General features: G+C 38.5%; 1 protein-coding gene across 23 annotated transcripts; it reads left to right on the top strand.

The window, feature by feature from the left end:
- The first annotated feature begins 203 nt into the window (after nucleotides 1-203).
- On the top strand, nucleotides 204-27,514 carry LOC134824033 (nucleoprotein TPR-like). Of its 23 annotated transcripts, XM_063835684.1 has the most exons (31): nucleotides 204-805; nucleotides 977-1,148; nucleotides 1,379-1,531; nucleotides 1,747-1,971; nucleotides 2,162-2,315; nucleotides 2,479-2,588; nucleotides 2,735-2,904; nucleotides 3,121-3,241; nucleotides 3,593-3,733; nucleotides 4,179-4,265; nucleotides 6,892-6,990; nucleotides 7,146-7,275; nucleotides 8,530-8,705; nucleotides 8,928-9,164; nucleotides 9,423-9,527; nucleotides 9,639-9,737; nucleotides 10,063-10,140; nucleotides 10,408-10,530; nucleotides 10,675-10,773; nucleotides 16,260-16,319; nucleotides 18,299-18,409; nucleotides 18,542-18,760; nucleotides 18,951-19,001; nucleotides 19,958-20,020; nucleotides 22,713-22,796; nucleotides 23,345-23,407; nucleotides 23,569-23,634; nucleotides 24,588-24,653; nucleotides 24,925-24,981; nucleotides 25,732-25,809; nucleotides 26,365-27,514. In XM_063835684.1, exons 1-31 carry the CDS (start codon nucleotides 714-716, stop codon nucleotides 26,401-26,403), a joined length of 3,528 nt encoding a protein of 1,175 aa, XP_063691754.1. In that variant the 5' UTR covers nucleotides 204-713; the 3' UTR covers nucleotides 26,404-27,514. The 23 variants fall into 23 exon arrangements, with proteins under 23 accessions (XP_063691754.1, XP_063691759.1, XP_063691756.1 ...); XM_063835689.1 differs by lacking the exon at nucleotides 4,179-4,265; XM_063835686.1 differs by lacking the exon at nucleotides 24,588-24,653.
- Nucleotides 27,515-27,748: the final 234 nt, after the last annotated feature.

Below are 27,748 nucleotides of genomic sequence, written 5' to 3'. Positions count from 1 at the left end.
AGTTAAATTATTTGCTCTTTTGATTTAATAATTATAAAGAGCCTACAACATACATTTGCATTGTATAGTAACAGAGATTAGAACATGCCACTTTTTCTTTCTGGTGAAAGTTTGCAATAGCATTATTGGTGCCTCTATCCTTGAGTTTGTCTGAAACTGCAAATACAACCTCAACAGCTTTTCTTTATTTTCCTTTCTTTCTTATCTAAAGGGGGCCCCAACCCATGTTACTGAAACACCTCATAGGGAGTATACCAAAGTGGCTCTTGCTTTTAAAATGTGCATCAACTATCTGCCTAAGCGTTGGGTTGGGAGTTCCCCTGGGATCATTTTGTCCGTAAACCAGCTTAGGTACAAATGGGATACCTCCCATCAGCAGTTGAGAAAACGGTGATTTGTTAAGCTACTACCAGACAATTGCCCATGTTTGTGGTCATGAAGTGCACCGAAGACAGGGGCTTTTCTCTGATTATCTAAGTAAAACGAAGTTATCAATTTTATGCTAATTTTATACCTGATTAATAGATCCAATTATTTTTGATTCTCTGGACCTAAACTTAAACTTATCCAAGTACATGTTTTTGTTTGTATTATATCTCTGACAATGCAACTAGTTTGATATGCCAACTTGATCCTTCCTTGGAAACTTTAAAATTATGTTTAACTTAAAGTTAACTGTAATGTAATAACGTCCTCTGACAATGTAGGCTGAGATGGAAGCTGTGTCACCCTACATGGAGATGGCCAGCACCTACCTGGTCACACCTTATGGTGTTGCAGCACTTGCTGGAGTTATCCTTGTTAGGTAGCAACAATTTAACCTCTTTTATCATTCAAGTTATCCTTGGTAGGATTACTACAATAACTATTTTCCTTTCCCCAAAGTGTAAGGTAAATCGTGGTTTTACTGTATTAGCTCTTTTAGCCCTAAATAGGACTATCAAGTACACATAAATTTACCATGTACCTATTTCAGTGTCCTCTTGTTAGTATTCAGCACTCAAAAAGAGATAAGTTATGAAGACTACAGCAAGATGGCCACACAACAGCCTCAACCCCTACACACAAAGTCCTCATCTAATAACAAAAAATCTAAAAAAGAGGTGCGACGCAGAAAGACGAAGAAGAACAAGACTCAGGAACAACAGGTATGTTATTTCTTAGAAACAAGTCAATCAAAGTGCAATATTTAAGTGATTTTAAAAACCAATTAGGAGCAGCTGCACTGGTTTTGTTTATTAAGTTTGCTGTCGTTTTAATGACATGATATGAGTAAATTTTGTTTTCCTTAATGACAAGGAATATGTTCTCAACTTCTATAATTTAACTCTTAGACTTCTCTTGTTTTGCCTCATTTAACATATCTTCTTGTCTTCAGCAAGATACAGTAGAAGAAGATGAAGGGCAGTACGATATAGTCACAGCTGAGGAGGTGCCTGCACCTGAGCTCATTCCACTGACCATGACAGAACCTCAAGATCAGCCCAAGAAGAAGAGTAAGAAAAATAAGAAGAAGAAACAGGAGAAAGAGGTGAGTTCAGCTATCAGAATTTATTAATGTGTCATGTCACAAGTTGTCACTGTCCATGACAGTGTAACACTGTCATGGACAGTGACAACTTGTGACACTGTCAGTGTTACAGGTGACATCATACATTTTTGTAACGCTAATGTTGTTCTGGTAAATATTTCATAATGTCAGAAATATTGGCGACTAGAATAGACAAGTAATAAATGAAACTTCAGGTTTTAGAAATAGCTGAAGAAGAAGTACCAGAGGTAGTTGAAGAGGAGGAGATCCCAGCAGAGGAAGCAGAACCTGTTGAAGAACCTGAGGTTGAACCCGAGGAGGAGGAGGAGGTTGAAGAAGAAGAGGAAGCAGAATTGGAAGCTGAGGAGGAGGTAGATGAGGAAGAAGAAGAGGAAGAGGAGGAAGAAGAAGCTGAGGTAGAGGAGGTAGTCGAGGAGCAGGTTAGTTGTGGGAAACTAGCAGTGTGTAGTGTGTACATAGTACATTGTACATTGTACATTGTTTACTCTTAGAGAAATCAGATTCTCCCTTCTGAATCTCCCTTGCTAACATAGTTTACTAGTTACTAACACAGTTACTAACATATTATAATGTTTCTTGCTTTAAAGTAAACTTGTCTGATAATCTCAGGAAGTTGAAGAGCCAGAAGCTCTGATTGAGGAAGCGATGGAGGCAGTATCTGGACCAGATACTCCTGAACCTGTAGCTGAGATTGAAGAGGCTGAGCTAGTCAACGCAGTACCTGAACCTGTTTTTGTACCTGCACCTGCCCGACCTGCTGCCGGTTAGTTAAACTAGGAGGTTAGGAGGTTAATTTGTTAATTAAGGAGGATAATTGAGAGTTTAATTAGAAGGTTAGTTTGTTAGGATGTAAATTTGTGGACAATTTTGTTTTCTGTTTACTTCTAAACCTTTTTTTATTCTCTAACCCTCTGATCTGTGTTCAGAAAAGAAGTCCAAGAAGTCTAAGAAGTCTAAGTCCACAATGTTGAAGAATGAAGCTGAAAACTTGTTCCAGATCGTAGACCAAGCCGACCTTTCTGAGAACGACATCGAGGTAAAAATTGGGTTGTTTTGAAAAGTAGTTATACAGTACAAGAAGTTAAAAATTATGTGTTAAATCCTGAATTACTTTCCTTTAAGACATGACGTCACACCACGTGACATGACGTCACACCACGTGCCCTAACCTCCCACTCTCAGACCCTGCTAGCGATACTGCGCAGTAAAGAAGGAGATGATAACTGGGTGACTGGTAATAGCACTGGGGAGACTAAGGATAGTCTGCGGAGGAAAGTTAAAGAAGCCGAGGCTGTTATCGCTGATTTGGAACACACTATCACCATGGTCAAACAAGACATGATTGATAACAGGTAATTGTTTTGCTTACTTTACTGTGAACACCCAGTAAAACTGCCCGGTCTATTTGTTACTTACACCCTCTGAGTGTAAATTATGTAATAACACTAAATAACACTAAATAACACTAAATAACACTAAATAACACTAAATAACACTAAATAACACTAAATAACACTAAATAACACTAAATAACACTAAATAACACTAAATGACACTAAATAACACAGTGACGATAAAGTGAAGTTAACACACGAGATTAGGAACATGGAGAAAAGACACCAACAAGAGAGAGAGGCTCTGAGCAACCAAATAGCTACATTCTCCAACCTGAGTCAATCCAGATCAGATGTAAGTCACTCATCATGTATCACACGTGATAATACGTTATATCACGTGACGTCATAACACATTCCTGACATGTTATGACGTCGTAAGACCTGGACACGTGTTGTCTGAGTAATGATTTCTCTTACTGCTAGAAGACCACCTAATTACATGATCATACTGGTTAAAGAAAACTGTAAACGTAATTCAATTTCAATGCTCCAAAATAACTTGGGGCCCTGAGGCCTTTATCCTGATTCCCCAATCCTCATTCCTCAGTGATCCAGGTCTCTAAACATTAACCATCGTATACTCCTTTTCTCTAACATTAACTACGCTACTCCTCTCCTTTCCTCTATCCATACTATTTGTCAGGAGGTATCTCGGCTGAAGAAGGAGATAGAAGACAGAGACCGTATCAACAACAATCTGCAGCTCCAGCTCTCCAAACAGCGAGCTAACCCTGCTGTCGTCAACCCTAACATTGACCTCAAGAACAGAGTTGTGGAGCTCGAGGTAAGAGTCCTGCTGAGCGCCTTTATGTGTGTACCTTTGTAATGTCATGTGACTGGTTTGTACTGTCACGTGACTTTGTACCTGTCATGTGACCGTTGTAGGAACTTTCTATCGGTTTAAATAGTGATTAGTTATAGTGGTCATGTGATTTGTACGTTTGTGATTATAATTAAGAAAAATCCACATTGTAAAAAGTTAAAAGTTCAGTGTGTGACAGTGATACTATATGGGCAGCACATACTCTCTATAATTAATATTCTCTCTTGCAGTTCATTCTTACCTCTTGTGGTTTCTTTATATTTATTTTGATTCTCTTCTTTGCTGCTGCAATAATCTGCTATTTTAGCTATTCTCAGCATCGTTAAATGAATCAATTGTGTGATGAATTGAGAATTAATTAGTTACAATTAACTAATTAGCTGGGATTAAAGCCGCTATAAATTAGGAAATGCCGTGTGGGGGTGACTCGGCCTCGCCTCGCAAGAAGCTCAATAGTACAGCTGGGTTTATCTCACAAATATGTCTACTTCAGGTAATTACCTCGTCACGTGCAACACTTGTGACGTCATATTCGTACTGTGACGTCATGATATTAAATACGAACCCTCGATATACCGGGCCTACTACAGAGGGTATAAAATACACGCTCGGTCCGGTAAATTGGAGATTTGTAATTTATCGCGGCTCTGTTATATCTATGACGACACATTCTATCTATATGACGTCACAAGACACAAATTTTAAATGTGCAGAAGTGTTCTGTTTTTTGTTAAGGCTGTCTTAGTTATATACTATTATTAAAGTAATATGTAGTATGTTACTAATAGTAGCTAATATTATTAAGTAGTATGTAATATGTTACTACTAGTAGCTAATATTATTAAGTAGTATGTAGTATGTTACTACTAGTAGCTAATATTATTAAGTTATATGTAGTATGTTACTAATAGTAGCTAATATTATTAAGTAGTATGTAATATGTTACTAATAGTAGCTAATATTATTAAGTTATATGTAGTATGTTACTAATAGTAGCTAATATTATGTTATATGTAGCATGTTACTACTAGCAGCTAATATTATTAAGTAGTATGTAATATGTTACTACTAGTAGCTAATATTATTAAGTAATATGTAATATGTTACTAACAAGTTATGTGTTATTGCTTGAACACCGAGTTGCTGTTTGTTTTATAGTCGCCTGCTCCATAATTACAAGATCAACAGTTATAGGGAAAAAGTGGTCGATTTAAGGATTTCGACAATCAGTTTTTTTTGTTGGGGACCGGCCCGAAGTACCAGCCAATGTTTACTCAAAAAATAATAAATATAATAAGTGTTATCAATTCAAACTCAAAACTCACACAAGATTAGATCTCATTAAAACGATTAAAATGTATATCATGGAGCTTGTCGAACAAAACATAGCTGAGCACATATAAAGTTGCCTTTAGTTAAAATTATCATAATTACCAATTAGCTAATTATATAATTACCGATTAACTAATTACATCTTTACATAATTACAAGAACAACACTCAACAGTTAGAACATCATGCAGTTAAAATTTAAGAACAGTATCTGGAGCATGTACAGCAAAAATTCTTAAATAATTCAACTTTTTAAAAAGCATCGCAGATAACAATTGTTATGGCATTAAATAAACATTCGCACTCACAACAATTTAAAATGTTAGGAAACTCTCTAGTCTTCTAGAACAAATTATAATATTAAGATTACTTATTTTACTTATCTGACCTTTTATTATTACACTTTACGCATAAACATTTTATATCAAAGGTTAATAATGCCTATTCTAGAAGGTAAGAAGTTACACATGGCGCTACCAGTCTTTAATAAGTCTTTAAAAAGTCTTGCTAACTCTTTTAAATGCTATATATGCGCTGGTAAAATCTTTGACATAATAAAAACTTTAGCACAGTAGCTGCTAGTGTCTATTGTCTAAGTGGTTGAGAGACGTCTAAGAGCCGGTTAATGGCCGGTTAATGGCCGACTTTCAACCCTTTGCCCAGCAATACTAACATGACGCTTTAAATTAGAGTTCCTTGATCCCTGCAGTAATCCCAGTAAAACTCAAATTCTTGAAGAGAAGATATTAGATTAGGTGTCAGGTTACGAGTGGTGTGCTGGAGTGTGGGTTTATATTGTAACTGACAAACTTAACTTAGGTTGTTTAATTTTGGTAATTGTGAGATAATGTAAGACAATTTTAAAACAGAAAATTTAATAATCTTGTGACAGCAAATAAAATGATATTTCTGTATTATCTTAAAATAGCCTGAAGCCGCACCTATTTCCTTCCTTAGCTTAGCACATTTCATTTCTGTGTTTTTATATGTTGATCCTGATTCGACTGTTAGCATCAATCATTTATATGTTTTTTCTTAAGCAGCCTCTGTTTCCGCTTTATTCGCTATTTTTATTTGTTAAAATGACTTGTTTATTTCCAGTCATATTCATTAAAGCCTAAATCTTCGGTTTTAGTAAAAGCATATATGCATATATGATAAGTGCTAATCGGCATTGTTAATTATTAATTATTGTCTAATGTCTGTGTTTTGTTTTGTCTGTTTCATGTTACCAATCAGAATAAAGTAAACAGCCACAGACTTATTAATTTCTCAAAAAGATATTTAAAACTATGATATTTTTACTAATTTCAATCAATTTGCCTCAATACTCTAAAGTCTAAAGGGACGCAATTGAATAGCACTTCCATAACGCACTTCCATAACACTCAACAAACGTAACACGTGCCATCAATTAACGTAACACGTGTCATCAATTAACGTAACACGTGCCATTAATTAGCGTAACACGTGCCATTAATTAGCGTAACACGTGTCATCAATTAACGTAACACGTGTCATCAATTAACGTAACACGTGCCATTAATTAGCGTAACACGTGCCATTAATTAACGTAACACGTGCCATCAATTAACGTAACACGTGCCAGTAATTAACGTAACACGTGCCATCAATTAACGTAACACGTGCCATTAATTACCGTAACACGTGCCATTAATTAGCGTAACACGTGCCATTAATTAGCGTAACACGTGCCATTAATTACCGTAACGCGTGCCAGTAAGTAACGTAACATATGCTAGTAATTAACGTAACATGGCGTTACAGGAGGAGTTACAAGAAAGTAAGGACTCTTACCACGACCTTGAGAGGCAGATTCAACAAGTTAACTCACTGGAGAAGAAACTACTGGACAAGGAGGATTGCGTAAGTTTTTACTTGTTTTTCAATATAATTCTCCCTCGTCACATGGCTGTAAACAGAACTGTTCTCAGAAACTAAACCGTGACGTAAAACCAGACAAATATCTCTATTCTTGTCACGTGACAGAAACCGACCAATAATACAGCGACTATTATCAGATCGCCACACAGAAAGCTCAGATCCATACCATAGAGAACCAGCTATCTACTGTCTCCGCTACTGACAGTGCTCTGGTCGAGGCTCAGGCCCAAACTGTCGCTCTCAAATCTGAACTGGAGAAACTCCAAGGCAAGTTAATCAATCAGGGTGCTATATTTTAGTATTCTAGTTAACCAATCAGGGTGCTCTATTTTAGTATTCTAGTTAACCAATCAGGGTGCTCTATTTTAGTATTCTAGTTAACCAATCAGGGTGCTCTATTTTAGTATTCTAGTTAACCAATCAGGGTGCTCTATTTTAGTATTCTAGTTAACCAATCAGGGTGCTCTATTTTAGTATTCTAGTTAACCAATCAGGGTGCTCTATTTTAGTATTCTAGTTAACCAATCAGGGTGCTCTATTTTAGTATTCTAGTTAACCAATCAGGGTGCTCTATTTTAGTATTCTAGTTAACCGATCAGGTGCTCTATTTTAGTATTGTAGTTAACCAATCAGGGTGCTCTATTTTAGTATTCTAGTTAACCAATCAGGGTGCTCTATTTTAGTATTCTAGTTAACCAATCAGGGTGCTCTATTTTAGTATTCTAGTTAACCAATCAGGGTGCTATATTTTAGTATTCTAGTTAACCAATCAGGGTGCTCTATTTTAGTATTGTAGTTAACCAATCAGGGTGCTCTATTTTAGTATTGTAGTTAACCAATCAGGGTGCTTTATTTCAGTATTCTAGTTAACCAATCAGGGTGCTCTATTTTAGTATTCTAGTTAACCAATCAGGGTGCTCTATTTTAGTATTCTAGTTAACCAATCAGGGTGCTCTATTTTAGTATTGTAGTTAACCAATCAGGGTGCTTTATTTTAGTATTCTAGTTAACCAATCAGGGTGCTCTATTTTAGTATTCTAGTTAACCAATCAGGGTGCTCTATTTTAGTATTGTAGTTAACCAATCAGGGTGCTCTATTTTAGTATTCTAGTTAACCAATCAGGGTGCTTATTTTAGTATTCTAGTTAACCAATCAGGGTGCTCTATTTTAGTATTCTAGTTAACCAATCAGGGTGCTCTATTTTAGTATTCTAGTTAACCAATCAGGGTGCTCTATTTTAGTATTCTAGTTAACCAATCAGGGTGCTCTATTTTAGTATTCTAGTTAACCGATCAGGGTGCTCTATTTTAGTATTCTAGTTAACCAATCAGGGTGCTCTATTTTAGTATTCTAGTTAACCAATCAGGGTGCTCTATTTTAGTATTCTAGTTAACCGATCAGGGTGCTCTATTTTAGTATTGTAGCTATTGTTAACCAATTAAGGTGCAATATAGTTGAAATATACAGACGGTTTAAATCCTAGCAAAATCCTACATATAAAGTAGCACTTGTCCCCACAGGATATGTAGCTGAGTACGACAGCGCAAAGAGCACGCTGGAATCACAGAGTGAGGAATTAGTAACACTGCGTGCTGAAGTTGACTCCCTGACTGCTGAACGCGCTGCGCTGCAGACCAAACTTGCAGTGCATGTCGACAGTGTGGTCTCTACTGAACTTGCTGCTGCTCAAAGCGAGGTGAGTACTTGTAACGATACCAACCAATCAGGGGGCTGTATTCTAGTCACATAATTTGACCCAACCAATCAGGGGGCTGTATTTTAGTCGCATGATTTGAACCAACCAATCAGGGGCTGTATTCTAGTCACATGATTTGAACCAACCAATCAGGGGGCTGTATTCTAGTCACATGATTTAAACCAACAATCAGTTAGCAATGCTCTCATCTCAATTTCCTAGGTGGAAGTGGAAGTGGTCGCTAAGTCCAGTGATCCTGCTGCTGAAGATAGCGATGAAGAAGAAGTTGCACCAGTTACTGAAGAAGCACCTGTTGCATCTGAAGTTGCACCTGAGGAATCAGAAGAGGCTGCCGCTGAAGAGGTTGTTGCTGAAGAGGTTGTCGCAGAAGAAGCTGCCGCTGAAGAGGTCGATGAGGTGGAATCCCTTAAGGCACAGATCGAGACGCTACAGTCAGAGGTCAGAATCTATCACGTCACGTGACATGCGTAGTGTGATGTCACGTGACATGTGTAGTGTGATGTCACGTGACATGCGTAGTGTGATGTCACGTGACATGTATAGTGTGACGTCACGTGACATGTGTAGTGTGACGTCACGTGACACTATCTGTTATCATATTGTAGTGCTTTGATCGTGTTTACTGGTACCCAGGTAGAGTTTACACTGTTTACTGTTAAACAAGAGTTACCACTGGTTTAACACTTGATTTGGCAGGTGAAAGCAGCCAAGGAAAAGATCAGTGAGCTGGAGCAAGCTCCTTCAGAGAGCTCAATGTCCAGCACTGTTGATATTTCCGCGGAGATAGCTGAACAACTCCAGGTATGTGATCTGTTAAATAATAGTATTATGACGTCATCTTACTGTATTATGACGTCACGTTAAAGTGTTGTGACGTCAAGTGACAGTATAATGACGTCATGTTATTTGCAGGTAGCAGAAACACAGTTGATTGCTGTAAAGGATGAGTACGAGTCTGCTAAAGCACAGATGACTCAAATGCAGGGAGAAAGAGATGAGCTGAGCGGCAAGGTACTAACCATAATTCATAACTAACCAATCAGAGAGCTGTATTTTAGACACGTTATATTCATATAAGTTTCATAAAATAACTTCCTCATAAAAACCCATATCTCATAAAATGCTAAGTTCTTGTGCACATGTTCATGAGTCGCTTTAGATGGCTTGAACTGAATCTTTGGATTTTGAGAACTCTTTTTGGCTTTAAAGCGATGTATAAATTTCTAGTTATTATTATTATTATTAACTATCCAATCAGAGAGCTGTATTTTAGTCACGTTGTACTAACTAGCCAATCAGAGAGCTGTATTTTACGTGATAACATGTTTATATTCAGGTTTCGGAGCTTGAGGAGGCCCTGAAGGCAGCACAAGAAAACATCGTTGAAGTTACCCCTGTTCCTGCCTCCGAAGAGGTGATTAACTAATTAATTGATTTATCAAAATGATTTAAAATGAAATCATTGAACATTTTGTTTAATCATCAGATTAGTTTTTGTGTAGAAATCACACAATTCCTCATCGTATCGTAAAGCTTTCTTCCTGCCAAAATTACTTCTTTATAAATCTTTAGTACTGTTTGACTGGATAGATATAAATTAACCTATCAGAGATCTGTATTCTAGTCACATGACACCAACTAACCAATCAAAGAGTTGTATTCTAACAAAACCACCACTTAGATGGATGCACTGAAGACAGAGAGGGACAGTTTGAGCGCTAAGGTGTCTGAACTGGAAGAGATTGTGAAGGAGGCTAAGGAGAGCATTGTAGAAGTGGCTCCTGTACAACAGAGCAGCGAGGAGGTCAGTTATTATGTATTTATAAAACTTGAGGAGTTTTGCTGATAATGATAACAATGTAGGTCACGTGGTGTAGTGATTGTAGGTCACGTGGTGTAGTGATTGTAGATCACACTACTTGAATACTTTACACTTATCTCCCGACAGATGGATTCACTAAAAACAGAGTTGGATTCAATTAAAGAGGAACGCGAAGCTCTCAGCGCTAAAATATCAGAACTGCAAGCTACACTAGCTGACGATCAGGTCAGTCTCACGTGATAGTGTGATGACGTCACGTTATGGTGCGATGACGTCACTTGATAGTGTGATGACGTCACTTGATAGTGTGATGACGTCACTTGATAGTGTGATGACGTCACGTTATGGTGCGATGACGTCACTTGATAGTGTGATGACGTCACTTGATAGTGTGATGACGTCACACGATAGTATGATGACGTCACGTTATGGTGTGATGACGTCACGTGATGTCGTGTTATTTGTTGCAAAATGGTTACGTGTGAATGGTTTTCATTGTCCACTGATTTTACATGAAGTATACATTGCAGGTAAAGATTGCGAAGTACAGTATTAAACAGTACATTAGTATACATTGTATATTAATGTACTGTTTAATACTGTACTTCGCGATCTTTACCCGCTCTTTTGTTTATCAATTACTTGTAATACAGTGCTCAATTATCCACAGCATAATTACTTGACTTACTGACTTAAGGCGGGTAGTGTTCCCGAGATCCATTGCCAACAGTTCTCCACAGCTTTCTGTCCTCCATCAGTCTAGCTATCTCATCTACTGACTTCAGCCCAGTATCTGCTTTTAGGTTATCTAGTAGTGTTAAGTAAGGTCGCCCCCTGTTAGTATGCCCATGACTCGGCTTCCAGAGGATCAGTTTGTTCAGTGTCGGTGAGCACTGAGCATGACCTGCAAGTCTGAGCCTTCGTTGGGTTATCTTGGAGCTGACTTTGGGAAGATCACCGTACAGGCTGTGGTTGCTGACATGGTCTCGATATTGATTGATGTTAAGGGCCATTCTTAACATTCGCGTATAGCAACCATCAACCATCTTCTCTAGCCTTTTCGTCATAGTCCAAGTCTCGGAACCGCACAAAAGTACCGACTCGACTAGTTATAGTGCTGTAAACACTCTGATCTTGATAGACTTTACAGTATCTGCTATCAGAGCAATGTCATCCGCAAAACCAGCATTTTAAACATAAATAGTAACCATGGTAACGGAACTAACTTAAATAAACTACTGTAATATCTGCAGCTTGTTTATTTAAGGTATTAGAGCAGTGACCATAGAAACAGTGGTTGTGACAGTGTGACAGTGTGACAGTGTGACAGTGTGTACTAGTAATACTAGTCGAGTTACTGCAGATATACATTTAAACAGGGGAGCAGCGAGTACTAACTGTCAAATAAACGTCAACAACGTAACATTGCTCCCAACCAATCACAATGCAGTGTTTAAGTCACGTGATGCGAACTAGCCAATAAGAAGACAGTATTCAATTAACTTGACTGAGAACAGCTAATCAGCGAGCAGTGCCCCAACACGTCATTTTCACAACATTCTCACTTTCAAACCCAACTGCATAGCCAGCCAATAATACGGTTTTCCTCCGTCCTTTCCTCCAGCCAATCAGACCACAGGAGCCTGCCCACGTGCACCTGGCTGGCTAATCAGCGTGCAGTACCGTTTTGTCACGTGTCAAGTTATTATGCTGTACAAGTGCAGAGTAAATCCGATTGTGCGTGTTCTGGACTACAGCATTACTCGTTCTGCATTGTGTGTAGTGTCCGCTGGGTAACCCCGCTGACGACCAATCACAAGGCTCCATTCCTGTCACGTGGCACATACCAGCCAATCAGAGAGCTGTATTCAAGTCACGTGACTGCTATTTTTTTCCGCTTATTACCCGGTGTTGGGACGTATTTTACCTAACACAGGGCGCAATTTACCACTTTTCTTACTCGGCTACTTCTAGTTTATACTGCTTGTTATTTTTTGTGTAATTTATAAGTTACTGAAGTTTATAACCATTTGTCTAGTTCAGTTAGTTAAGTTTATAAACATATCCGTCCTTTAGTCCACTTCGTGACGTCACCAAGCATTCCAAACATGCCCAGCACATATAAACAGGTAGATATAATACTATTTGGGGAGGCTTTGCACGGTTTTATTACACGTGATCACCTCATTCAGATCCCATATTGACGCCCTGTTAGACCCCATATTGACGCCCTATTAGACCCCATATTGACGCCCTATTAGACCCCGTATTGACGCCCTATTAGACCTCATATTGACGCCCTATTAGACCCCATATTGACGCCTTATTAGACTCCATATTGAAGACTTATAAAACTCCATATCGACGCCCTATTATACTTCATATCGACGCCCTATTATACCCCATATTGACGCCCTATTAGACCCCATATTGACGCCCTGTTAGACCCCATATTGACGCCCTGTTAGACCCCATATTGACGCCCTATCAGACCCCGTATTGACACCATATTATACCCCTCATTGACGCCCTATTAGACCCCATATTGACGCCCTATTAGACCCCATATTGACGCCCTATTAGATCTTACACTGCAGTAATTAATTTCACAACTTGTACACGTCTCAGTAACTGGCAAGAAACCCTGTAAAAAGTAACAGCTGTAGTGCTATAATATTAACAGTTGTTAGCTCAACAGGAGTAGCAAATATCACGTACAAAACTCCACACTTTCACCAGAACTTGAATATTATAAATTAACTGCACTAGAATATACTCAATATTAGTAATATGAGTAAGGTGACTGTTGCAGAGCCGACCTGTATTATATGAGTTAAATTTTTTGGAGTTAGGCTGTATGTGAGGTAATTATTAGAGGTCAGTGAGGCTGTATGTGAGGTAATTGTTAGAGGTCAGTGAAGCTGTATGTGAGGTAATTGTTAGAGGTCAGTGAGGCTGTATGTGAGGTAATTGTTAGAGGTCAGTGAAGCTGTATGTGAGGTAATTGTTAGAGGTCAGTGAGGCTGTATGTGAGGTAATTGTTAGAGGTCAGTGAGGCTGTATGTGAGGTAATTGTTAGAGGTCAGTGAGGCTGTATGTGAGGTAATTGTTAGAGGTCAGTGAGGCTGTATGTGAGGTAATTGTTAGAGGTCAGTGAGGCTGTATGTGAGGTAATTGTTAGAGGTCAGTGAAGCTGTATGTGAGGTAATTGTTAGAGGTCAGTGAGGCTGTATGTGAGGTAATTGTTAGAGGTCAGTGAGGCTGTATGTTAGGTAATTGTTAGAGGTCAGTGAGGCTGTATGTGAGGTAATTGTTAGAGGTCAGTGAGGCTGTATGTGAGGTAATTGTTAGAGGTCAGTGAGGCTGTATGTGAGGTAATTGTTAGAGGTCAGTGAGGCTGTATGTGAGGTAATTGTTAGAGGTCAGTGAGGCTGTATGTGAGGTAATTGTTAGAGGTCAGTGAGGCTGTATGTGAGGTAATTGTTAGAGGTCAGTGAGGCTGTATGTGAGGTAATTGTTAGAGGTCAGTGAAGCTGTATGTGAGGTAATTGTTAGAGGTCAGTGAGGCTGTATGTGAGGTAATTGTTAGAGGTCAGTGAGGCTGTATGTTAGGTAATTGTTAGAGGTCAGTGAGGCTGTATGTGAGGTAATTGTTAGAGGTCAGTGAGGCTGTATGTGAGGTAATTGTTAGAGGTCAGTGAGGCTGTATGTGAGGTAATTGTTAGAGGTCAGTGAGGCTGTATGTGAGGTAATTGTTAGAGGTCAGTGAGGCTGTATGTGAGGTAATTGTTAGAGGTCAGTGAGGCTGTATGTGAGGTAATTGTTAGAGGTCAGTGAGGCTGTATGTGAGGTAATTGTTAGAGGTCAGTGAGGCTGTATGTGAGGTAATTGTTAGAGGTCAGTGAGGCTGTATGTGAGGTAATTGTTAGAGGTCAGTGAGGCTGTATGTGAGGTAATTGTTAGAGGTCAGTGAGGCTGTATGTGAGGTAATTGTTAGAGGTCAGTGAGGCTGTATGTGAGGTAATTGTTAGAGGTCAGTGAGGCTGTATGTGAGGTAATTGTTAGAGGTCAGTGAGGCTGTATGTGAGGTAATTGTTAGAGGTCAGTGAGGCTGTATGTGAGGTAATTGTTAGAGGTCAGTGAGGCTGTATGTGAGGTAATTGTTAGAGGTCAGTGAGGCTGTATGTGAGGTAATTGTTAGAGGTCAGTGAGGATGTATGTGAGGTAATTGTTAGAGGTCAGTGAGGCTGTATGTGAGGTAATTGTTAGAGGTCAGTGAGGGTGGTGACTGGTGGTAACTGTTTAGCAACTGTATGTTGTTACATAATCTGTGTGTGTGTGTGTGTGTGTGTTTAGGTTACACTACCCCCACTACTCCACCCTCCCCACTACCTTACTACTACCCCCTCCCCACTACCCCCCTCCCCACTACCCCCATTACTCCCCTCCCCCTCCCCACTACCCCCCTCCCCACTACCCCCATTACTCCCCTCCCCCCTCCACACTACCCCCCTGCCCACTACCCCCACTACCCCCTCCCCCCTCCCCACTACCCCCCTCCCCACTACCCCCCTGGCCCTCCCCACTACCCTTACTACCCCCCTCCCCACTACCCCCTCCCCACTACCCCCCCTCCCCACTACCCCTATTACTCCCCTCCCCCCTCCACACTACCCCCCCTGCCCACTACCCCCACTACCCCCTCCCCCCTCCCCACTACCCCCCTCCCCACTACCTTACTACTACCCCCTCCCCACTACCCCCCTCCCCACTACCCCCCTCCCCACTACCCCCCTCCCCACTACCTTACTACTACCCCCTCCCCACTACCCCCCTCCCCACTACCCCCATTACTCCCCTCCCCCCTCCACACTACCCCCCTGCCCACTACCCCCACTACCCCCTCCCCCCTCCCCACTACCCCCCTCCCCACTACCTTACTACTACCCCCTCCCCACTACCCCCCTCCCCACTACCCCCATTACTCCCCTCCCCCTCCCCACTACCCCCCTCCCCACTACCCCCATTACTCCCCTCCCCCCTCCACACTACCCCCCTGCCCACTACCCCCACTACCCCCTCCCCCCTCCCCACTACCCCCCTCCCCACTACCCCCCTGGCCCTCCTCACTACCCTTACTACCCCCCTCCCCACTACCCCCTCCCCACTACCCCCCCTCCCCACTACCCCTATTACTCCCCACTACCTCCCGCCCCCTCCCCACTACACCCTCCCCACTACCCTTACTACTTTACTACTCCCCACTACCCCCCTCCCCACATTACTCCCCTCCCCACTACTACTCAACGTCTGTTTACAAACGTTTAAAAGCAGATTATATATAACACATAACTACACAGTGTTACCCCACTACTGGTAACTAAAAACACGTCTCACTTGTAAAAGTCTTCTTCATAACTTGAATTTCCCGCTCTCAATATTCCCGCCATCATTATAATATTCGCTTGTCACGTGGTGTGTGTCACGTGGTGTGTGTCACGTGGTGTGTGTCACGTGGTGTGTGTGAAGTAACATAACTCGTTGAATGGAAACTGTTGAGGTTATTATTTAAATAGACACTCATGAGAAAAGAACCTGAAGCTGCTACATTGTGTAGTAAAGTTGATTTTGTAGTGACATCACGTGTTATTATGAAGTCATGTTATTAATGACGTCATACCACGTGTTAATTTAACCGATGTCCATTTCAGAAATTACAAGTGGCCATCAAGGACCGTGACCGAGCCCAGGCTGATGCCAAGAAATACCAGGTAAATATTAGTGATTTATTAACTATATTATTATTGTATTAATTATAATTATTTATCTATTATTAATTAGTTAATTGATCGATCAAGTTGATATGATAACTTATTACACACTCATTTGTTCATTAGCATTTATATTTGAGGAGTCCTCATTCTTCTCACGTCCGAAAATGTCGCTAATATGACGGAATATGTCTTACAGGGTGTTTCAAAAATAATGTCCTGATTTTAAAAACCAATACATTTTTTTATAAAGGAGCAAAATGCCCATTATCGGTTGCCATTAGTTTATAAAACTTACAAATTTAATTTGTTAAGCTCATTTGTTCCAGCAATTCAACTTTGTTAATTTTTTTTGGCTCTGTTCCAAAAAGTCGAATTTTGAGAAAAATACCATGATACCCGATCCCCATCCAAGCTGTGACTTTCCCTCTAGTGATAAGCGACTCAACTGTTGCATGGGGGTTCTCATCTGCCCAAAACCTACAATTTTGGCGATTGACATGACCGCTCAGATGAAAATGAGCCTCATCTGAAAAAAATATCTGTTTCAAGAATTCTGAGTCAGATTCGATGCGATCAGCCATCATGCTGCCAAATTCGGTCTTTTGTTCTCTATTTTTTGGAGTTTGTGTCTGTTTGATTTGAATTTTTTAGGCAAACTTCTTCAGCTCTTTCCTCAAAATTCCCCAAACTGAAGTTGTCGATTACTTAAGCTCCCTGTTCTGGTTGACCTCCTTGGACTGTTCTCTAAATTTCTTTGCACCCTGTATATCATACGTTTTTTAACATACTCCTTCATAAATCACTTCAACCATTCAGACTCATTGTGTGGAAAAAGGCAGAGAGGTACTGCTAAAAATCGCTGTATTCTAGTCACGTGACTCAAACTAACCAATCAGATAGCTGTATTCTAGTCACGTGACTCAAACTGAACACATATAATGCATCATGTTCAATTTAGGGACATCACTCAGCGCTTAAATCAATTCCAAATGCTAGGCTCTTATTTGTTTTCTTGCTCAGTTGCAATTCAGTTTTAATATAAAGTTGTTTAAGTAAGTCAGCCCTACTGCGAAACGGAATTTTTTTCATATATTCTATCGCCTAAAATCAGAAGTTCTTTAATATTATATGATACTAGAAAGCCCGCAGTAACAGGGATGAAGCTAGTAGTGTTCTTTGAAAGAAAGTTTTATTTGCATCAAAAAATGTTCATCTTAACCGAAGATACAGCCGATTTAAATCTAAAACACTTTAAACACAATTTAATTGCCACAAAACCGATCAAAATGCCGTTCCAGCAATCTTTACACGTGCACCTATATGCAACCTTTTGGTTTTTACCTAACTTCCTATTTCTCATCTAATTTGCACTTGGGCGTACAAACGACAAACATACATAATCTTTCGAATTATAAGTAAGATTGTTTATCACTCGACTTTTGTTTGAAAGAATCACTCGGTTATAACATCACTTTAATTCTCATCTAGTCCTGCGAACTATAAACTTATCACTTACAATATTGCACATTAAACATATGTACTACATCTCCGTAATTCAGCCGTATCATGTATAACGTTAAAAGTTAGAACTAAGTCATATTATCACTTAGTAGTTAATATATATTCGTGTCTGCTATTTACACGCTATTGTTAGTTTACTACATCATTTAAAGTACTAGTCTTCAATGTTGTGTCTGCAATACGTCAAACGACTGAAACCAATCAGAGCGCCGTATTCTAGTCACATAACTCAAACTAACCAATCAGAGCGCTGTATTCTAGTCACATAACTCAAACTAACCAATCAGAGCGCTGTATTCTAGTCACATTACTCAAACTAACCAATCAGAGCGCTGTATTCTAGCAATTGCGCTATCTAAATGATATGAAGCATTTACACAACTGTGTTATTGTTCGACCGACCAATTTCGTGGAATCTGAGTTATTATCTAATTAATCAATTAATTAATTATCAGGAAGTTTTGAGTAAGACAGAGGAGATTCTGACCCAACTCCAAGTTAAGTTTGAGTCTGATCTTCAGAAGTGGGAGAAGGACTTGGAGGAGAAACGAAATGACCTCAAAATGGTAAGTTTAGAGGTCTTTATGATATATACAACCTTTACTAAACCAATCAGATAGCTGTATTCTAGTCGCATGACTCAAACTAACCACTCAGATAGCTGTATTCTAGTCACATAACTCAAACTAACCACTCAGGAGCGAGAGAGGGTAGAGGAACTAGAACAGAAGCTAGCCTCTCAGACCACATACTCCAGCGCACTGGACACCGCCACTGCTGAACTGGAGTCCGTAAAACAGACTTTAACAGAGACAGAAGCTCTACTCCAGGCGGAGAGACAAACTATAACAGACATGGGGGAGAAACTGGAGAGCGAGAAGAGGTGGCATAGTGAGACCCTTCTCAAGCTTAATGAGGTAATTAATTAATTAGTGAGATACTTTTCAAGCTTAATGAGGTAATTAATTAATTAGTGAGATACTTCTCAAGCTTATTGAGGTTATTAATTAATTCATTATTCGATATGATAATTAGTTTACTGATTAAATCATAATAGTAATTATTAGTAATTGAAATTGAAATTGTGCATAACAAACGTTATTTCAGGCTGAGGATAATCTTAGTCAGCAGGGAAACAAAAGTGCTGATGTAGACACAGTAAGTTATTAATTAGTAATTAATTAGTAATTAATTAGTAATTAATTAGTAATTAATTAGTAATTAGTTAGAAATTTGTTGCTAATCAATTAGTAATAAACAAGCTATAAGTTAGTAATTAAGTTAATAATAAGGCTGATTAGAGTAGTTATATAATAATTTAAGTTACAAGTTTTGAAAATAATTTAGTGTTGTAGCCTTTTTTCAGCGACTGTTCATTTTCTAATTACCCTGATAAGGATTGTCACGACCTCATTATATATCACTATCACCCTGTTCTTTTTAGCGTTTATTTTGCTTATTTAATGTTGAGTTTATTTTTTACTAGATGTGGTTTGCTCGGATAAGCTGTTAGGTTGTCGTTTGCTGCTAGTTTTATTAAGAAGTGTCACATTTATATACTAGTTCTTTCTCATATATCTGTTATCTCTATACCGATGTAACTAAACTAGTTGATGTCTTGAAGTGTCCCGGTGCTATTTCAATATAGATATACTTCTTTACTTATCCTCTGCTTCAGTCGTCTTACCACTGTCCTACCTTTACTCAGCTTCAGTTATAACTGTGTGCAAATACACAGCACTGGATTATTGACACTGTGTAATTGACACTGTGTAATTGACACTGTGTAATTGACACTGTGTAATTGACACTGTGTAATTGACACTGTGTAATTGACACTGTGTAATTGACACTGTAATTGACACTGTGTAATTGACACTGTGTAATTGACACTGTGTAATTGACACTGTGTAATTGACACTGTGTAATTGACACTGTGTAATTGACACTGTGTAATTGACACTGTGTAATTGACACTGTAATTGACACTATGTAATTGACACTGTGTAATTGACAATGTGTAATTGACACTGTGTAATTGACACTGTGTAATTGACACTGTGTAATTGACACTGTGTAATTGACACTGTGTAATTGACACTGTGTACTCACAGTTACAGAAAGCTAACGATATGGAACAGAAATGGCACGCTCAGACCCTTACACAATTACAACAGGTATTTAGTTGTCATGGTAACCAATGTGTGACATGGTGTGACATAACCAATGCGTGACAAACTGTGACATAACGAGTTAGTGTCACAAAGGGTGTGACATTTCTTTAAAACATATGGCACCCCACTGTACATGATAGTGGAACAGCGCGGCGCTGTGTCATGCTGTGTCACAGTATAATAGCTGGTAATATCTACATACTACGGGAGATATAAACCAGATAACAATAACTCCACCTGCTAACTAGGTTACTATAACAGTCTGCTTTCTGTCCCACTATGTAGAGGGAGGCAATGTAAGGTGGGGTTTAGATACCTCGCTAGCTGTTATAATGCTAAATGCTGTTATAGTGTTAAACTGTGCGGCTCTTTACTAAAATGTTAATATTTGTGCACTAAATATGATCCCTGAGACAGCCTAGCTTATACTTGTAACTTGTATTTGTAACTTTTTAAGTGATTTTTATTGCTAAGAAACAGCTTTAAACCTTGTGTATTGATTTTAGGCTACTTACTGCCCCCCCCCCCCCCTACTACAAATATATATATAATAATATACTTTACATTATAAATCCTCTGGTTAACTTGCTGCTTTGTTTGTGTGTTATTGTCTTGTGTGATCACTATGGCAACAGTGTGTCTCACCATTACTTGTGTGATCACCATGGCAACAATGTGTCTCACCACTACTTGTGTGATCACCATGGCAACAGTGTGTCTCACCACTACTTGTGTGATCACCATGGCAACAGTGTGTCTCACCACTACTTGTGTGATCACCATGGCAACAGTGTGTCTCACCACTACTTGTGTGATCACCATGGCAACAGTGTGTCTCACCACTACTTGTGTGATCACCATGGCAACAGTGTGTCTCACCACTGCACTACTTGTGTGATCACCATGGCAACAGTGTGTCTCACCATTACTTGTGTGATCACCATGGCAACAGTGTGTCTCACCATTACTTGTGTGATCACCATGGCAACAGTGTGTCTCACCACTACTTGTGTGATCACCATGGCAACAGTGTGTCTCACCACTGCACTACTTGTGTGATCACCATGGCAACAGTGTGTCTCACCACTGCACTACTTGTGTGATCACCATGGCTACAGTGTGTCTCACCACTACTTGTGTGATCACCATGGCAACAGTGTGTCTCACCACTACTTGTGTGATCACCATGGCAACAGTGTGTCTCACCACTACTTGTGTGATCACCATGGCTACAGTGTGTCTCACCACTACTTGTGTGATCACTGCACCATGGCAACAGTGTGATCAGGGCTTGTGTATCAGTACCTTATCTTATAATGTGACTATCAATCTTTACTTTGATGATGAACATAGCTTTCGTTAGAGTTTAGTTTGTAACACACTTTTTGTCGCAAAAACAAATGATGTCAATCTTACTGTGTGGTAATGAATTCAAATTTTGCGATAAGAATGTACCAGTACCAGTACGAAAGTAAGCAGTGGCAAGTGTAGCATTATTCAAGTGTAGTATAAGACATAATACAGTGCAGTAACTGTAACTTAAACAGACCACACAATACCCCTAATTACAATGTACTGTTAGACACATACTCTCTTTTAATTGGTTCAGACTAATTAGCTCATAGTTAACAGATCATAGTACAGTCAAACTTCTGCATTTTATATTGGTTCGTTTTGCTGTGAAATGTTTGGTTCTGGTTGGCTGCTATAAATTTGCTATTATATACATTATACTCGCGATATACTTGCTATTTACTTGCTGTATACATTATTCGTGGTATAGAATCAAGAGCTCTTTTTATCAGATCAGAAGAATTACATGTTTACTGAATCACAAATTAAGAATTTCTTTTTGAAGTGTCCATTAACCACTGTGTGGAATTCTGGAAGATTAGAATTGATAACAATGGATGTTCTAGAGGCTTTATAAAAACACGTGATTATGCTTAAGTTCTAGAATATTCTGGAAACATGACGAACAACTGACCTAGTACTACTGCAGCACTAGATGTATACATGTATCTAGATTCTAGATATGTACATTAATCTAGCGTCCTAAATAGGGTAAATATTATTCTAGACAGTTTATACTTCCATTTCATTTGTCAGACAAATTCCTTGAGCTGTTTCAAATCAGTCTGCTAAATGTGTTACTCTAACACTAGTCTGGTTTGATGATGTGGCTAAATCACGTTAAACCACGTACACACAGCTAGAATTACACATAGAATTACACGTACTTACATACAGGTATAACACGTACTGACACGTACATCCGACAAGTTTTAAATTTCCTCTCGGCCAGTTTGTCGTGTTAGTGGATGTGGGACAAGTTTCATATTAACGTGCAGTGTTTAGTGTATGCTTGATGTTTGGTATTTACATCAGAGAGGCATTTGAGGCACTTCAAATATGTGAGAGTGAATTTAAAGCTTCAAACAATGTAATCATCTCTGCAGTGTTCGTTAAGAATGAGTTTTTTAAATGCTGATTCTCGAGAATGTGTGATCATGAGATTTGTAAGTGTTTGTTTTTAGCCAGGTTTAAGCCGGGGTTTATTTGCAATTAGCCATGAATAAATTACATGAAACAACTCTCCTTGTTTTCTTTTGTCTTTGCTGTTTAGTTTTTTGGCAGAAATCCAGCATTGTCAAGCATTAACCACAGTAATTACACTGACATTTAACTATATAAGGTAAACGGAGCTATGCTGAAAAATAAGAATCAGCTAATTGAGGAGCAGGAGCGAAATAACATGATGAATAAGCTTCTACGGGAGGTGCGAGGGCAGTGTGTAATTGCGTGTATTTGCGTTTAAAGCGTGTGTATTTGCGTGTTTTACCAGTGCAGTGTTTGCTGTAGTGTGTTGGAGTGTGCATGGTTTTATCGCAAGTTGGTTTTTTGCTGAATTTCAGCCCCTTTAGATTGGTAAAAAAATGGAACTTACAAATCGTGATAGTAACAGTGTTTATCATCGTTTTTTTTGTTGCTTTTAAATGAAACATGTTCCTCCTTTCATGTTCACCTATTTTTACCCATTTTCCTGCTATTTGTTGCTTTTAAGCTTACATTGATTATTGCTGCACTGCTTTTCGTTTCATAGTTTATTTCACTCAAATATCTCACAATTCAAATGATTCAGACTCAATTATCAACATTACAGTTTCTTTGATTCAAACATCAACAATCGCTTTCGCTGGACTCTGTGCCAAACTTATTTAATAAATAAATTGATAAATTCAAATTTCATATGGGATACTGGTTAAAGAAGCCCACTTTTATCAAGAATTATATGATTTGATTTTAACTAATTGCAATTTAATTCAGGCTAACAGTGACGTGTCACTTCTCCAAGAAAAACTTTCCTCAAAGAATTCAGAAATCGCTCAGGTAAATTCCACGTTACAAACAATATAAATTTAAAATATGTAATTAAGTTGGTAATTACTAACGTTAATCAATAAAAATATGACTCGTTTTATTATAAATATTTCTCTCGACATTCCCCATATCTAATCAAGAGTGTGGATGTAATTGTGTGTGATTTTCAGTTAGCTGCAGAAAAAGAAGAGCTCCAACAGCAGATGTCAGAGCCCGCAGCTGACAAATCAGACTCGGTAAGTTCACCACGTATCTATGTCCGTGTCACAATATTCTTTTATGTTTTTGTAACGCGCAGCGACATTCTCTTGTTGCGTTTCAGACTTTTTAGTCCAGCAGAGCGCGCATTTAGTGCGCGTTTTAGTGCAACGTCATGTATTGGGGGCAATCGTATCGGCTGTTTACACGTCGACAAGTTACTTTTAATTCAACACATGAACAGACCTGATTTCACTGTACATTTGAAATACTATTGATACAGTATGTGATAGGGCATGATTGATGTTTCAAGTATTATTGATGTCTCACTTTCCGTATGAATTCTTTCGAATGATAAAAGCATGCTCTAAACTGGGTGATTAGAATTGGCAATCAAAAGAAACAAACATTCCATGTGATTGACTTTTCAAGATTCCACCCCATTCTAACTGTTTGTTGCTATCATGACAACCTAGAATTTCAGCTTCACCCTCATTTCACCTTAACTTTAGTAATATTGATTTCGTTGTGACGTCATTTTACAATGTGCGTGTCCAAAAAAACACGTACGCCACATATCAGAGGAGCAAGTTTGCCTGGGTAATCCTGAATACCACAGGGGGGGGGGGGGGTAATCCTGCATAACTGGCCTGTTCCTCTTGGTGTCTTAGATGTTACACCATTTTCATAGATCTTTCTCATTTCCACTGTTCACATAATCCACTGCATACAAACACGTACGTGTACGTGATATATCCACTGTCTAAAGTACGATCTCGTACTTAACTAAAATTTTGTGATTTAGCATCAGTGCGTTCCTGTCGTCATTTTCACTTGTTTCACTTTAACCGAAAAATGAGACTTGGTTTTTTCGTGTATTTATTGGACCTCCTCGCCAGTATTTCTGTATTTGAAGAGATTACTCAACGCTCAAAATGTTTTGCTTTAAACTGAACTGTTAACCTGAGAAAAAAACTAGTTTAAATTTTAGATTGAAAAAGCAGAGCTACAGTCAAAGTTGGACCAAGCGTGTGTCATTGCGAAAAGGGTGCAGCAGGTAACATCAAACTAGTTTCACTTTCACTTTCACTTTCACTTCGTCTTGGTGTCTTAAAGTTTTCCTATGTGTGTCTGTAACGTAACATGTAGAGCTATCAACGTGGAAATCAAGCAAATCCCTGCTATAAACTGATGAAATATGATTACGCATGATAAATATTATAATAAATATTAATTATTTTGTGGTTTTTATCGTATATTTCAATTATTTTCTTACCTACTTTAGAAGGGTGATTTTTAAAGATTTTAATCACTTTTTCCCATCTCAGTTGCAAGAAGAGGTAACAGAGCTCAAGGGACAGTCAGAAGAAAGTCAGATAGCGGAGGTAAATTCGCATTTTTTGCATATTTGTTATATTTCTAATAACTATCGAAATATTTTGAATATCTTCAATATTTTGAATATTTGAAATGGTTTGATTGTTATTATAAATAGTAATAACGGTGAATGTACTATCTATATTCTTGATAAGAATTAAGGTGTTACTCTTCAACTTGTTGTTTTACACACAGTAATGAATGTTGCATGGTGCACCTTTTTCTATTCTCAAGCCCTTTCTTTCTCAGCATTTTACCTTAAAAATATTATCTGTGATATTTCTTATTTGTTTCTTGATCACATTTTGCTGTCCCCCCTTTCTTTTAAGTTCTGATTTAAGAACAGCGCTACATTACACTTAAAAAGGAGTTGTGTTGTGTGACTTGTTGTGTTTGAGTGTCACGTGGATAATTTCGGGGTCACATGATTCAATAAACGATTAGCAAGCCGGTGACCAGAGTAACTTGCTGGCAAAAGGAAAGGGCCGAGTAGAAATTCTCAGTCTTTATTAGTAGACATAGTTTTGGATTGCTGGCTAACTACATGATTGCTTTATTAAGTTGATTTTCACTTGTTTGCTTTTCACAACTTGGTGAGGTGAAGCATTGAAGATTTGAAGCCTCTGGATAATTATCTTTGTAGAACAAAATAGATTTATGAAGGAGCACTCGTCGAGTCAATATTTGATCGGACACTGAATTTTGCGGTTGCTATGGTAACTATTGTGATTGGATGCAATGAGAAACTATAATTGCAGTTGCGGTATCAACTGATAGACTTGTCAAAGAAGCTTCGAGAATCAAACTCGACTAACGAATTCCTGAAATATCGGCTGGTAAGAAACGGGTTTTTCTGAAAAATTCATCTTTCTTATCTCGTCACCTGACTTTCCACGTCACGTGGTGTTTGACGTCATGTCACGTGGTTTGATTTCAGGTCACGTGGTTTGTCAGTTCTTCTCTCTTTTGAGTGTTCAGTTTGTGTTTTTCTCAATTCCAGTGTGCTAGCCGGACCTGCTTCTTGTTTTATTTTAAATTTCGGGATCAGTGTTTTAGCCGTGTGCTGTCTGCCCATTATTGATTATTAGGATGCTACTCTTGCCTGCATAGTGCATGGAATGGTGTATTTCACTCAGTTTGGAATCAACGGAAGCAGAAAATTCATAAAACATCTTTATTGCTTGTTATGTTTCAGACTTAGTTACTAGAAATCAATTTAAAAACTAAAAACTTAAAATATTGCTGGAATGTTTACACTTTAGTTCATTAAAATCAAATTATTTTAAAGTTTTGTTCATTTAGAAGGCTCCATGGCCTGGGCCATGTACCATCTGTTCTTCAACTCAATTGTTGAAATTCTGCTAATTGTTAACCATTAACCTTAACCTCAGGCTAGTCAATCGACAGACAAGAAGTTCACATCTATATAAGATTCCCGGTACAACAACACCTTCCCCACTCACCTAGCAACGCGTGTCACCATAGCAACGCGGAGTTACCAGACTCTAATTACCTATTAAATTAGGTGAATAAAATTAAATAATTAACTCTTTAATTGGTTTAATCAGCGCACACAGACTGTATCTCAAAATCATTTGATCACCCATTTACATTAAAGGTTAAAAGTTTATTTTGATTGGTTAAATTATTGGCTGTGGTTTCAAATAGCTGATTTATTAATTAATTAATTAGCGAATTATCACGGTAAATTAAATTTGTCATGATTGCCAGGAAGGAAGTCCACCTTCAGATTCAATATTTTCACCAGCTCTTAACGTTCAAGTTACTACCTCTAACTAAGAGTTAATTTAACCCAATTAGCTAAATATTTTAATAGTGTCTCGTGCCTGTGCTGAAGGCTGAGTTTGTAGCTGTAAATATATTTTGGGACTAAAAATCTAGGAAATCAGATAATTTATATACGTAATTAAATAATTGAAGAAAGAGCACCCATGTTGTGATTTCATGACACGTGTTGTGACGTCATGGCATGTGTTGTGACGTCATGACACGTGTTGTGACTTCATGATTCGTTATTCGTGTGTGGTTTCCGCAACTATTCGAGTATATATTAATGTGCATGTCTGATCAAGTGATAAAAGATAAGGGTTCTTAATGTCAGGTTTTTTATCTTGCACGTGCTTTGTAACGTGCCCGTATATGCGTAGTTTTACACTGTGGGCACGTGCACGCATTGTGACGCTGTTTGCACGTGCAGTATAGTGTTGTTAACAGTCAGTTTGTTTGGTTGAAGTTGTCGATGAAGCGTTGATAAATTGGCTTTTTAAAACCCAGTTTTGTGTGTTGTTCGGATTATCATCACGTGTCCTGGCGGAAACGTCATGTCACGTGTAATGTTGTGATGTCACGTGGTATGACGTCATGTCACGTGTGATGTGATGAGTCCACTTTTTGTACTCTGTGTTACTGCCGTTAATTACAAGTTTTCTGAAGACAAAGTTTTCTAGTGTGAAGATATGAGACAAATCTTTTGACATTTGAATTTGTAAATTAATTTATGAAAATTGGTTTTACGCAAAATTGTTGTTGAACTTTACTCTCAGCTTCTCAGATAAAATTAATTTATGGAAAAGTTTGGTTAAATGAAACTCGTTAGAAGTCGTGAGAAGAAACTAGCTATATAAATTATACACTGGGAAAACACTATTTACAGTACATAGTATAACGGTACAGAAAAGAAAATGTCGCTATCACAAAACCTACAGTAAAAAGAAAATTCGAATTAATACTTAATATTAAATCAAAACGATTACT

The sequence above is a fragment of the Bolinopsis microptera genome, chromosome 12, assembly GCF_026151205.1.
Source record: "Bolinopsis microptera isolate Bmic1 chromosome 12, MBARI_Bmic_1.0, whole genome shotgun sequence".
Classification (NCBI taxonomy): Eukaryota; Metazoa; Ctenophora; class Tentaculata; order Lobata; family Bolinopsidae; genus Bolinopsis; species Bolinopsis microptera.
This window is presented reverse-complemented; position numbering and strand designations above follow the sequence as displayed.